A 15,230-nucleotide genomic window follows, 5' to 3' on the forward strand; every position below is an offset into this window, starting at 1 on the left:
CAATAATGTTTCTATTGTAAATATGACAAGTAAACGTCTATAGAGACCGATGATATGTTGATGTCCTTAAAAGGAAATACAGCAATCATAATATCGATTGTTAGTGCGGTACGAACAAGAAAATTATTCTAGTGGAAAACCTACAAAAACTATTGTTTAAAAATCACTAAGACGAGGATTTTGTTTGTGCTAAACGTATCACCTTGTACCGCAAAACGTTGGATGTGTTTGTTTACATTACTATTTATGGTTTGACTAACAGGGACAAACACCGAAAACCCGATGTTGCAATATGCAAAAATAAAATAAGAACATCAATAAATCAGTTCTAAACTAAACCTTGTAGGTAGGAGATATTCCTGCCTAAGTTGGCGTCCGCAACAACTGCTGCCTTAAGAAATATAGTAATTTGGCAAAATGTCGTTTGAGCCAAACGCAAGTCCAAGTTAAAATGCTTTGGAAAGAATTAATATTGCACCAAAGGCTGTTTTGAAAAGAGATGCTTTGTAAAAGAAAATACCCGCTTTAACTTCTCACTTGTCTGAAACTAAATCCTCTTAATGTGGCAAATTTCACTTCAGAACACTTATTTGATATTGCGTGGGAATTCATTACACACACCAACTTCAAAATATTGTTTTGCAAGATTTACAAGGAGGAGAGCGGCACGAAAGGTATTAACAATGACATGTATTTACATAAACGCGACGGCATGAAGTCTATCGCCCACGTTGTCTAGCTGGTGAAATTTACTAAAGACAGCTTCATAAGCAAAAGCACAGTACTCGGAAAGCGATTAACCAGTGCAAAAGTTTGATTTGGAATTGCGGTATGCCTTAGCTTTGCTCACTTTGCCACCAACACTGCAAAGAAATATCGTGGAGCATGTATAAAGTTTATAACAGTTGAATATAAGTTCGTTTAGATACTGATCTTTGGGAATGTTATATATGAACGCTTGACGTTTCTCCACGACAATGACTTTGGTAGCACAAATTATTTAATTGTAGTTGGCTTAACTTTAGCATACGTGATGATGGGATTCCAAATTATACGACAAAAAATCTGACGTGTACCATATCCAATGATGTGCGTATTTGAAAATGCGGTGTTGTGTAAATGTAATTGTATATAATCGCGTATAACTTTGAACCTTGGACTTGTACGTGGTGTTTTTCATATCAGTATTTAATTAAGAGTATATATCACATGTTAAGCTAAAACGTTTAATTGTTTTAGTGTAATTGTTTTAGTCTAATTCTAGCAACAGGTGGGATAATAAATAATACTCTTTGCAACTGATGATAACATCAACTGTGATCTTAACTTTAGCAAATAAATATTTACACTGACACTATTTATGCAACACTACACGGCATGTTCACATAAGCCTGATTTTCAAGGTTTTGACTTGCTGCCAGCGCGGCAGGACCAAATTACGGTAAAAAAGATCAGGCTAATATACGTATTTCCGATTTTGATGTTATAGCAATATCCTAATATCAATCATACTTCAAAATTATTTTATTATCAAAGATAAGCCTAAAAATTCCCATGCTGCAATTGCCCAAAACGTGACCTAAGTGCAACCAAATTAGGAATTAGTTTTATTTGCAGATTGTGCCAAATAGTTTTGCATTATTTCAATAATTTTTGCAAAATTTATAGATTATCTCACTTTTGTCGATGGTAATCCAATCAGGCTTGTCCATGGGACATTTTTTTCTGTCCCATCCCATCCCATCCCATAGCAATTCATGCTTGTCCCATCCCATCCCATCCCATCCCATGCCATCCCATCAAAATACAATTCAATAAATGTTATTAAATTTATGGAAATTTAAGTCTAATGTCTATTAGAATTGACTACATGTACAAAGAGAGATACAAAACGACAAAATTTATTGACTTTGTTAACTTTAAAGTTCAGAAAAGTTGTCTATCTATGACAATTTATTATCATTGGTACTCATATTCCGAGTCACTGTGCTCATTTAGCAAATTTTCAATGCCATGGGAATTGCAATTCGTGCTGTCCCATCCCATCCCATCCCATGGGACATTTCCCATGGACAAGCCTGGTAATCCTAGTCCTTTTAGATTCGGAGATGCGGCACCGTTATAAGACGGGTGTTTAAAAAGTTGTTTTTTTTCTGGAAGTGTTATGCGTATTCATGTAGTCTCTTCCGCAAACACTGGAAATATAAAACATGATTTTATTTGAGCGTATAGTTAATTAAAACATATTCCGCTAAATAGATCAAACAGGGATGGTGAACATGTACATAAACTTATAATTAATGTTGGAAGCATTAGCAAGATTTAATTGCAATTGATTTGGAAAGTAAACTCGTACTAAGCCAGGTCCTCTGGGATGCATTGGTAATGGCAGCACGTGTTTGAAAGGCGAGGTCGCTGGGAAGGATTGTTAACTTCGCTAGAATTGTTGTTACCAGCAAGACGGTAGGCATACTTGTGATAGAAAACAATCAGGAACGCTGTAGCAGAACATTTCAAAAAGTTAGCTATTTTAAACCGGCAGACCCAGTATGAATAAACTTTGTACCTACGGTAATAGTTGACTTTACTTAGAAATCTACTACTGTCAATAGCTAACGTTACAATCTTTAAATCAGTATACACAACCGGGCTTGTTGGACACGAACTAGTGGGTAGTAAATGCATGGAAATGGTTACCTACTATTGGTCAACCAAAATACTGTAGTATGCTGGTATAAAGCTTTGCTTTTGCTGCAAAGGAATTAAACGTAGTACATCTCATACCCTGTTTATGAGATATGCATGAAGCCGTCGTAAATGGTTCGTAACTGGTCAAGCAGATTGTCGCATGTACCCGACGTTGGATTGGCAATTATGACCGGAAACAGAGTTAATAAGAACATACAGTTGGAGAGTAAACGAAAGAAAAAGCATTGAAGTCGACTGATTTGGAGCATTGCAATAACAACCTTAAACGTCCAAAGGCTAGCTATTATTTCTTTTTTAAATACGGTTACTGATTAGTGATTACGTAAGTCGGAACATTTTATAACTGGAACATAAACATCTGCTAATTTAACCAGCGCTCTGATTGGGTTATTTTAACTGATTGTCATTTACAGAAAAATGAATAAAATCGGATAGTAAAAAAAATTAAAAATAAAAATTATGATATTAAATGAGAATATTTGCAATATAGCTCAAAGAAAGTTGCCTGCACAGTAGATCTGAAATCAAAAGTTTCTTTAAAAACTACTTGTAAATACTTGCACCAACGGAACCATTGTTACTACAGTGGACCCAGACAACTTATTTGAGTTAATCGTTATAAAAAAACAACCCTAATTTCAGTCATAAAAACATCGCCCAATTTAAACTCTTGCAACCTTTATTGTCTTTATCGTTATGTCTCGCAAAAGGATTTAACTTCTACAGACCAATATTATTTCTTTTCGGTTGGTAAAATATATTCTTATACACATTCCTGAAGGAGGACACAAAGATTGGCTTCATTCCGCTCCGCGCATGTTTAATCCAAATTTTTACCGGTAGGATTAAGTTCTTAAAGAAGTAGGTTTAAGTCTGCATTGGATAAAAATGTATCTTCTTATATGCTTCAGAGTGCAAAGTGATAATTCAATTATTACATGCAAGAGTTTTTTAAATAAATTTCAGTCAAAGTTTTAATTTCGAAACATGTTTGTCTTGCACCACTACTACTCTAAATCATTATGGAAACATTTTCTTACCAGAACTTAATGGTGCCATAAGACTCACCATCGCCTTTTCAAGTTTGAAGCTTTGCACTTAAATACGCATACAATCAAACTTGTGAATTATCAAAATTTTGCTACTAAACATCAAGTGAAAAATGCCCAAATTCCTTTCTTTATCCTTGCAAAGTTGGAATATCACAATCTTAGCCTCCAATGTGGTTAACGCCGAAAGTTTATTTGCTTCGTTAATAATATCCACAATCTTGCGCTGCAGAGGCTGAAGCCGCTTTCCACAGATTCAAATGGCGTTTTTTATTTTGCCATTCTGATTATAAACAAATTTCAAGTTGTGTAAAACTTGTAGGCATATATTAAATAATGTTTGGACTTCTGAGCAATGACGAAAAGTGCGTAGAAAAGTTTAGTCTTAATTTTGTTTCTACAAACCAAACTGTTTTATAATATTCCCGTAAAACACGCAAACGTCTTCGCCGACGTTTAAATACTCCGATCATGCTTAAATAAAATCATGTTGTTTTCTCCTTAACGTGTGCTGTCTTAAACAGTTAAATTACTTTTTACGTTTTAAATTTTTCGTGTCTTATTGCTGTGGCACATCTGATTGATTATTTGAACCTAAAATGTATTGGGCAACAATACACAACGTTTAGAACAAGAAAATAATCTCTCCGTAGCTATTTACGCTCAAAAATGGAAAACGTATCTTATAGGTACAGGTTAACCTAAAGTATAATTTATCGTTGAAATGTAATGAACATAAATGTTAGGCAGACCAGTCGGGCTCTACAAGTTAAGTACACAGGATTTCAAAATGTCTCTACTACCGCCACTTCACAGATAAATATAAAAAAGGCTGCTTTTTAGCCACTCTTCTTTTAAAACCTTCTGACCACGTTGTGCCATATTATATAATTTCAAGGTATTACAAGTTTCGTCAAACGAAATTCTTTAAATTCTGTTTTATTTTGCGAAAACGAGACAGACAAAAAATTAGGGATTTTAATTTGTTCAGTAGAAAGTAAATATTTTTCCAGACAAACAAAACCATGCCCATGCTTTCTATAAACTTAGTGTGCATATTACGTAAACATTAGAAACTTCAAAATAAAAAACAATAAATAAGCATGCCGTTACCTCGTCCAACAGGTATGTTGCAGCAACAACCAACACCAGTTTGTAAATATTGTGGAACAACTGTACAACTATTTGGATAACGCGGAAGATCAATGCAATGCCAAGTGATTGAGCAATAAAAATGCAGCAATAACATGACATTGCCTCTTACGGAAAAGAGTAATGAATGTGCGTTCCCAGTTATAACAACTACGGTAAGTGCCAACCTTGGTATGTCTACGACAGCTGTCAAGATAACAAGCTTAGTGGTTCAAACAAATGTCTTGCTTTGAAATGTTCGTCATCAAGTCCCACACATGGTCCTGTGGAAAGCTTCAGTAAAGCACCCTTTGCTTGAAGTGAAAATTCATACCTTGAAATAGCATATTACCGATATTCCGGCTTTCTCGTAGTGGCCGACATTAAACGGAATACACTTTTTTTTATGCGATGTTTTGGCTCCCTGCTGATGTGGCACTGTACAGGTTTATGAGGTTGGCGACGCCGGGTGGAACGAGGAGGGTCCCTCAGAATGTTATGAATTTCATCCAGATGTTGCCTATAACGTGCCATGAACTCAGGAGAAGCTATAAGTATTGCTTTCAATTTATGTGCGATTTCGAGGCACAGTGCCGTTCCCACGGTAATCTAAAAAGGTAAACGATTGAAAGAAATGGCTTGTTTCAAACTTGACATCTGTACATCAGCTGACATTGAAATACAAATGGGTGCATAAAAAATTAAAAATGTCCGATTGTGGCAAACCAATCCAAGGATGGATTATAAAGTTGGATGAGTTTTCGGTACGAGACGATTAACCAAAATAAACAAAACAATAATATTAATGAAGAACAAATATTGCTGTCAAAATGTAACAATCATTTTTGTAAAATCTACACAACAATTTCGCAGGAATTTCGTAATACTAGAGTTTATTCTCCGATATTCCCCTGATTCCTACATACTGCTTCTAAATAATATGTCACCGTAAACGTTATTCCCAAGGATAAATAAGAAAATAAAGTGTAAAAAACGAACTCTTCAAAATATGGTTAACAAACGTAAACAGATCAAGTTATACAGTTATATAACAGCTTACTTTTAAGGGGAAAATCGTTTTTTATTTCGGATGTTTTCTCATATTGTAGCGGATTTATTCGTTCGAAAGTCAATGGTTCCTCGTGTTTGTTTTCGCATTGGGTTTTGCATGATTCCATTACTTGGGGGGTTATAGTGTAAATATTCATTATTAGGGCAACATAAGAAACGCGCATCAAACTCGTTTCATTTTTTGCAGAAAATTTTGCCAAGGCAGCAATAAAGGTTTCGGTCTGAATGAACCCATAAGTAGGTCGTATTTTCTTGTTTCACCGCCAAGCAATTGCAAGCAATGTGGTCTTTCATTAAACTTTTGCAAAATTGATAAATTCTCTTACTTCTGTAGATGGCAATCCTACGTTGTATGGACTTGGTGGTGTGGGACCGTCATAAGACGAGGGTTTAAAAAGTTTGTTGTCTATGGAAGTTTTATGCGTATCCACGTAGTCTCTCCCGCAAATTCTGGAAATATAAAACATATTCCGTATAATTTTATTTGAGCGTATAGTTAATTATAACATATTCCGTTTAATAGATCAAACAGGGATGGTCAACATTTACATAAACTTATAATTAATGTTGGAAGCATAAGCAAGATTTAATTGCAATTGATTTGGAAAGTAAACTCGTACTGAGCGATATCCTCTGGTTGGCAGCGTTTATTGCAGCACATGTCCGACAGGCGAGGCCGCTGAGAAAGAATTGTGATTCGGTGTGATTTACTGCTATGTCTAGGCCCATACTTGTTATTCAAATTATCCTCGTGCACTGTATCAGAATAGGATAAAAAGTTAGTTTATTTTAAAACGGCAGACCTATGACTAAACTTTGTACCTTTAGTAATAGTTGACGTCACTTAAAAAGGTACTATCAATAAATAACTAACCTTACAATCTTTAAATCAGTAAACACAACCAAGTTTGTTGGACACGAACTAATGTGTGCTAAATGCATGGAAATAGCTACCAAGTATTAGTCAACCAAAATACAGTAGTATGCTGGTACAAAGCTTTGCTTTTGCTGTAAAGGAATTAAACGAAATACATCACATACCGCGTTGTGAGAAAGATTTCAAGCCGTCGCACATTTTTCGTAAATGGTCAAGCAGATGGCTGCATGTATCCGTTGTTGGATTGGCAATTGTGTTCGGAATCAGAGTTGATAAGAACAAACAGGTGGAGAGTAAAAGAAAGAAAAAGCATTGAATTCGACTGATTTGGAGCATTGCAATAACAAAGTTAAACATCTTAAGGCTAGCTATTATTTTTTAAAAAGACAATTAGTGATTACGTAAGTCGGTACATATTATAGCTGGAAAATAAACATCTGCTAAATTAACCAGCGCTCTGATTGCGTTTTTTTTCCGAAGTTCATTTACAGAAAAATGAACAAAGCGAATGTGTTGAAACTTAAATTTTTCAACTTGATAAATCTCTTGGTTGTGTTTTCTGGGATGGTTCACTGCAAGTTGCCAACCATATTTTTAAATGCCGTGCATTCACTCTCTGGTATGATCATATTCGCACACTTGAGAGTTTTTGCCCGGACTTAATATTCAGCATTTCGTTACCATCTCAACACTAAACTATTTTGGAACAGGTGTTCACCTATATAGCTGTCATACTTCTGTATAAACCTTTCAAACTTTTCAACTTATGCATAGCGAGTTTATAGCTGCTATAAATCATACGCATAGCTATGCATAGTTGCTATAAATCGTCCCTCAGCTTACATTTGCATGGCATGTTATACTTTGCGAGCTTGTTAAAATATCAGTAAATAAAATAATATGGAAAATATCTTACAAATCCATTACTGCTTAAGGTTGTTAGTGTTTTGTATACAGACATTTATGGAGTGCAATTACGTTGGCGACGAGAATCATTTGCGTCATCGGCCGAAAATCTTGGCTTGTACTGCATATGTATATTATACTATATGAACTTATAAAGAGATTTAGTCGTACACTACAGTACTTTCAACATTCGTCAACCCTGGACGATCTTCTCTTCGGTCGCTATGTTTAAAGCATCTTATACAATGCCTGCTTTGGTTTTATTTTAAAGTTAGTCAATTTCTAAAAAGCACGCAGATTTTCTGAACGAATTCACCTCCACTTTTCAAAATGCGCACAAACAATTTTACAAAGCCCTTTAAAAACATCACGATGCCGCAGGATAAAACGCATATTTTGTTTCTAAGGACATGAACTTGAACCCAACTTACACTTAAACTCACATCGTGATCAGCGGATATAAGTCAATGTCGGACGCCGGCTGCATTATGAGGACATCGTGTAAAAAGTGAAATTAATCCGCATACCATCTTAAAAGCATTCTACATGCCATAACTTTCAAACCGCGGCATCAAATATCAATACCAATGTCGAAGTGTAAATAATCCGAGTCATCACACAACGCAGGTTAGAAATCTGTCGCTCACTCAGTAGTCACTTCGAACATGCAAAATAATGTTAAAACATTTTACGAAAATGTTGAAATCTAAATGGCTTCACTTCAAAACAGTACTGTAACTGTCTCGATGCTTAATTGCCCAAGTTACGATTTTCTCACAATAACTTAATTTTCAGCAACTGGACTTACCATGCAACATTGTTAGTCTCATAAATTTTAGCTTTAAATATAATCGTTTAATTTTTTCTTATAAAACATTATTACCACTCTCTTTCAGCTTAAACTCAAGCATTCGTAGTCATATTGAAAGTAACATGTTGTTTTACTGACGATGACCACCACGACCATGATATTCATGTTTACCCGTGTCAAGGCAAAGCATCTTTTTCAACTCACTGCGGTTAGTATTTTGTCAAAGGCTCGATCTTGGTCCTTAGTATCGGGTTTTTACATTCTCGTTTTGTTGTCATGTTTTACCGGGTTTATACAAACTTCAGCATCTTCGCGAGACTTAATCAGTTTTAATCTCTATTGCCTGCTGCTACAAAATGTTTTGAATCTCAGTTTCACAGAAAAGACCAACACATATATCACGAAATGTACACTTCGCTGGAAGGTAATCATTTTTATGACTTTACCTTGCTAATAGGCACTTTCAACTTGGCATAGTCTACAATGCGGTGTACGCTGATTTTTCCACCGCAACACAATTCTCTTTTCTTGTCTGCAGAAAATCGTGCTTTGCCTACATCTGGCCGTGTTTGACGACGGTTGTGTAGCAAGAATAATTCTTTCTCTATGATTTCAGAAGTAATTTCTTTCCGCAAAAGTTTATCTGAGTTGTTTTATCAAAACAGCGCAGTCAACAAAAATATGCAAGCTCTATCCCCACAAAGGGTGCTACTTCGATAACACTAGCGCAGAATTGATCAAAATCTTCATGTCACTAGGATAGTTAGCATCCCGCTCTTATATATAATGCAATTTCTGTGGAAATAAGAACGACTTTTGCGGTAAAAAATTTCTTTTTGTTTCAATTGATTTTTCCTAGCCGTTGCATCATTCCTGGTTACCATAAACAAATGTTGTCGAGGGATCTTTTTTGCTGTTATGTTTGTCCGTGAAAACTAACCCCACTAAAATACGCCCGGCTATATCGCCTTTCGAGCACGCGTTTACTGGGAACTTTGTGGATGCATGGGCGAGAAATATTTAGTTACATTCGGCAAAAATTACCAAAACGTTTTTCCCAGACAACTACTTAACTTTGTTTGGTGATCGCCGGTGCACTTGACAGATCCAAAATTAGGTAGCTGCTCATGCGTTTATAAAACTCTTATACTGTTATACCCTCAATGATCCCTACTTTGAAGAACACAGCGGTGTCAGGTTGCGCGCAAAATAAAAAGCATAAGTATTCGTACAAGAACAACTTGTTCTGTTAAAGCGAAAACTACGTAAACGTGGCAGCATTGCATAACACGAGAAACGCTAGAGCAGACTTAACTGACAAAACCCATAACAACCTATCAAAAGAAATACAATACGTGTCAGACGCTTTGTTAGGATTATCGCTGACTGACATCATAACTTTTTAGCGGGATTATGAGTAAAAATTAAGCGCAGCATATTTTGCAGGTTTTTTACCGCCTAGTGCGGTTTATTAATTTTGTAAGAATAGCGTAACGTTAACGAGAAGATTCAGATAAGTTGTCGATGCTGTCATCACAATTTTGTAAGTATTTTTTTAATTTCTCTGTATGGCAAAAAATGTCTGCCAAAGATATACCGTAACCACTTTTAATTAAAAATTTGGTGGGCAGCAATTACCACACAAAGCAACAATTTACTTCATTATATTGTCACGGACACTACGTAGATACACGAAGATAGCCTAACAAAGCCAGTTATATTATACATTGGAAACGTTATTTCAACTTTTTTTTCATGAAGAAAGCTTTTCATTTCTAAGCCAGATTACGAAAAACCAACCCGTAAACTGTACAAACCTGAACTGGCACTATTCCGAATTCGAATTCAACTGTAAAAGATGCGTAAAGGTTGCAAAACTATCCACCTAGTATGGTTAGCCTAATTGGTTTTGCATAATAACAAACATTTCGAAGGAAAACAAAATGCGACAAATGTATGTCTGGTCTTGGGTACTAACTAAATCAACTTTGCAAGGTATTCTTTTAGCGTTTATAAGTTTGATAAATTTCATATTAAGCATTCTCCTTGACTTTAAATGTACAGTATTTTAAGTATTTATGAAGTATTTTCAGTAGTATTTTAAGTGTACAGTATGTTTGGAAAATAAGTGTTAAATGCAAGTAAAAATAAAATAATGTTGCACATAAATCAAATAAAAACAAAAAATAAACTGTCAAACTTATATCTATAAGATCTGTGAGCAAGGCAGTTCTTTTACTTAATTGGTAAACTCATCTGCATATAGATGTTACAACTTTGATTTAATCTGCATATTGCATAGTTTTTCTGCCACCTGTGAAGGATTAGGCGTGGAGAAGAGTATGTTGTGATATTTACTTTAACAGGTGTAATAAACCTGTGTTAAATAAAAATTGAAACTTTGAGTGCCAAGTTTGAATATTAGGTGCCGTGTAGATCTCGTTTATGAAGCTAGAAATTCAGGCGAGGTGGTCGGTGGATTAATGTCGTGGTAGATTATGGATTTGAATTGCTGAAAAAAAGTTTATTGGATTCTTGGGAGTGCGTCATGCACAATAATGTTTCTATAGTAAATATTACATGTAAGTGTGTATAGATACAATGATATGTTGATGCCTTTAAAAGGAAATACAGCAATCATAATATCGATTGTTAGTGCGGTACGAACAAGAAAATTATTCTAGTCGAAAACCTACAAAAAAGTATTGTTTAAAAATCACTAAGACGAGGATTTTGTTTGTGCTAAACGTATTACCTTGTACCGCAAAACGTTGGAAGTGTTTACATTACTGTTTATGGTTTGACTAACAGGGACAAAAAACGAAAACCCTACGTTGCAATAGACAAAAATAAAATAAGAACATTAATAAATCAGTTCAAAACTAAACCTTGTAGATAGGATATATTCCTGCCTAAGTTGGCGTCCGCAACAACTGCTGCCTCAAGAAATATACTAATTTGGCAAAATGTCATTTGAGCCAAACGCAAATTCACGTTAAAATGCTTTGGAAAGAATTAACATTGCACCAAAAGCTGTTTTGAAAACAGATGCTTTGTAAAGAAAATACCCGCTTTGACCTCTCACTTGTCTGAAACTAAATCCTCTTAATGTGGCAAATTTCACTTCACTATACTTATTTGATATTGCGTGGGAATTCATTACACACACCAACTTCAAAATATTGTTTTGCAAGATTTACAAGGAAGAGAGCAGCACGAAAGTTATTAACAATGACATGTATTTACATAAACGCGACGGCATGAAGTCTATCGCCCACGTTGTCTAGCGGGTGAAATTTACTAAAAACAGCTTCGTAAGCAAAAGCACAGTACTCGGAAAGCGATTAACCAGTGCAAAAGTTTGATTTGGCATTGCGGTAAACCTTAGCTTTGCTCACTTTGCCATCAGCACTGCAAAGAAATATCGTGGAGCATGTATAAAGTTTATAACAGGTAAATATAAGTTCGTATAAATACTGATCTTTGGGAATGTTATATATGAACACCTGCCGTTTTTCTACGACAATGACTTTGGTAGTACAAACTATTAAATCATAGTTGGCTTAAAATGTAGCATACGTAGGCCTACATGCATATGATGAACGTATAATTATACGGCAAAAAATCTGAAGTGTACCATATCCAATAACGTGCGTATTTGAAAATGCGGTTGTGTAAATGTTATTGTAATCGTGTATAACTTTGAACCTTCAACTTGTACCTGGTGTTTTTCATATCAGTATTTAATTAAGAGTATCACATATTAAGATAAAAATTTTAAATGTTTTGCGTAATCTAGTAACATTTTTGGGAGCGGCACGGAAGTAACGGTAAGACTAACGTAACGGTAACAATTAAGTTTTAACAATTTAAATTAGGGGCCACCTTTTGCATTAAGATTATATATTGTAAAATTTCATTATTTAGTTCTCGTTTAACATCGTTTAATGAAAGAAATAATTCTTTTCTTGTGTGATTTCATAAATCGTCTTTTTAGGCTACAGAATAGTACTGTATACTGTGTTATAAAGTGTAGCGGATAACGTGCCAAAATTGCAAGCAACAGGTGGGATAATAAATAATACTCTTTGCAACTGATGAAAGCATCAACTGTGATCATAAACTTAGCAAATAAATTTACACTGACACTATTTATGCAACACTACACGGCATGTTCACATAAGCCTGATTTTCAAAGTTTTGACTTGCTGCCAACGCGGCGGGAAATTACGGTGAAAAAGATCAGGCTAAAATATTTCCGATTTTGATGTCATAGCAATATCCTAATATCAATCATAATTCAAAATTAATGTATGATGAAAGATAAGCCTAAAAAAATCCCATGCTGCAATTGCCCAAAACGTGACCTCAGTGCAAACAAATTAGGAATTAGTTTTATTTACAGATTGCACCAAATAGTTTTGCATTATTTCACTAAGTTTCGTAAAAAAATTTAGCGGTAATCACTTTTTTTGAAACATATTAAGCTGTTGTCTTAAATAACGTGCACTTGGTTGAAAATGTTGACAAATATAAAACTGCTTGTTTTGGCGTCTTGTGATAAATAAATTAAGTGGTGGAAGCAATTACGTTATTAAACACTTAGCAAATGATCATGTATTGCTGAATTAATGTGTCTGCTTTTTTTTTGAGAAGTTGCCCTATAATATAAAGATACTATACTTTAAACCAAATGACTTCTTTCTTAATTGAATGAAGTTGAGTTCGAAAGGGTTAAAAATGAAAATTAGTTGATTTAAAAATGCGAATTGTAATTAGCTAAACAATGCGCAACATGAAAGTATTGAGACTGCGATGCTGTAATCGTGACCAATTATGTGAGTGAAGAAATTATTTTGAGTCCTCTGTTTTTCTGGATTTCCGCACCTTGTCGGGTAACGTGTTATCTAAAACGCTACCTCGTAAGGTGGGCGAACCGTTTAATGATTTTGAACTTGTAACATTATGGCTCTACATAAAAGCATGTCCCGTTTTTTTTCCAATGTCTGTTCAGCTTTTAATCCAGAGTGATCTCGCCAAATAGTGTTGTGACATCATGTAATGTAAAGGCACATATACCTTCGGCTAAAACTAGACGACTAGCCATTGTTGTAAGATTAACAACGAGAACTCTGATCATAGAGACAAAATGGTAACTATTTGCACGTCACTGTAAGTTCACATTATCACTTGACAGGAAACAGGTGGGAGGTTTCGATTGAACTTTTTGAATTTGCAAACAATTCTGTGTTGTCTTTCTACCGTAGTCACATGCCTTAATTTTTTCAATTAATCAATTTCTTCTATACCTTGTTAGACGTAAACGTTTGCTTTGTCGTTTCGATTAGGGTTAATTCGGATATCAATAATTTTTACTATCCGGATAACGGATATATCCGTATATTTGGTATTTGTCTAACCGGTTAACCGGATAATAACTGCTAAGTGAAACAATCGATTTCACGAGGTTTGCATGAAAAATGGATTGTAAAATCATTACACAGTTTTATTGTAGATCTACGTACACGCGCAGTACGAGCGAATACGAGAAAAATCACGTAAATTTAATGTTCACTGCTTCTGCAACGTCCTCCTTATAAAGCACAATGCATCAATTGTGGAATCCTGTAGACGGGACCGGAGTTTTGTAACAAAGAGTCCACATGCATTTAAATTCCATCTCTTAAATTTAGTCACTTCAAACTAGGTTGTAGTCAAAGCTTTTCAACTGACACTTCACAGACTTTACCTTGCCATGAGAATGCAGTCTTCTATTAAAAGAATCATTCATTATGCTTTCTTTGTGACGTGATAGTAGTAAATTTCCCTCGTGCATTTTACGAGTACCGTAGTTGAAAGTATAAGACAATATAAGTGTGAACAAAGGTTTAATTGCGCTCAGCGGGAGTCAGCCTCTACGTAACAAAGAATGTTCAAACTTACTAAAAAGTGTAAAACGCATTAGCAACGATACTCTTTTAGCCGGTTAACCGGCAGAATTATATCCGGATATCAGATAGAAAAAAAAACTGTGGTTAATCGGTTAACCGTTATCCGGATAATCCAACCCTAGTTTCGATGCTGGTTTTATTTGATTTTGACAAGAGCATGAACATATTTGTTCTGGAATTAAATTTAAATAGCAAAACATTTGGGAAAAGCTCTTTGCAAAATATGTTTAAGAAAATTTTCTTTCGTGTAAATAATACAACAGCTTTTAACGTTAAACCGTAGAAATATCATTTTAGCGAATCTTTATCCGCATTCATAGCAAGCCAAGCAACAGGTTGAAATACTCCATGGCAATAATCGAGGAAATGTTTTTTACCTTCAAACACCCACTAGCGATCATTCTTTCGTTGCTTGTTATAGCGCCAGATTTTTTTATTTCTGGTTTGTAATTACAACAATACTATAAAAAAGGGCATGCAATATAAATAGCGATACCAATCTGTGAAGTATTTCCAAAAGTTTACATACCCGATTGCCTAAAAATAATAGTTGCATTCGTTTCATTCTTTATAACTTTATCTAAGCTCGTAACCTTGTAAATGACGTCCAGAAGGAAACCGGTAGTTAATAATTATACCAAATGGTGTATGTTAACTAGGTATTTTATATGGGCTACGACTACGTAGCAAATAAGTAAAGGAAACCATTGAAAATAAGTGAGCAG

General features: G+C 35.0%; 1 protein-coding gene across 1 annotated transcript; it reads right to left on the bottom strand.

Moving 5' to 3' along the window:
• Positions 1 to 4,092: 4,092 nt before the first annotated feature.
• Positions 4,093 to 9,344, bottom strand: LOC143468909 (uncharacterized). Its single transcript, XM_076966394.1, has 5 exons — positions 7,002 to 9,344; positions 6,581 to 6,716; positions 6,287 to 6,410; positions 5,242 to 5,498; positions 4,093 to 5,173 (listed from the first exon to the last, which is right to left on the bottom strand). The coding sequence occupies exons 1-5, from the start codon at positions 7,192 to 7,194 to the stop codon at positions 5,155 to 5,157; spliced, it is 729 nt and encodes a 242-aa protein (XP_076822509.1). The 5' UTR covers positions 7,195 to 9,344; the 3' UTR covers positions 4,093 to 5,154.
• Positions 9,345 to 15,230: the final 5,886 nt, after the last annotated feature.

The sequence above is a fragment of the Clavelina lepadiformis genome, chromosome 1, assembly GCF_947623445.1.
Source record: "Clavelina lepadiformis chromosome 1, kaClaLepa1.1, whole genome shotgun sequence".
In the NCBI taxonomy this organism is placed as follows: domain Eukaryota; kingdom Metazoa; phylum Chordata; class Ascidiacea; order Aplousobranchia; family Clavelinidae; genus Clavelina; species Clavelina lepadiformis.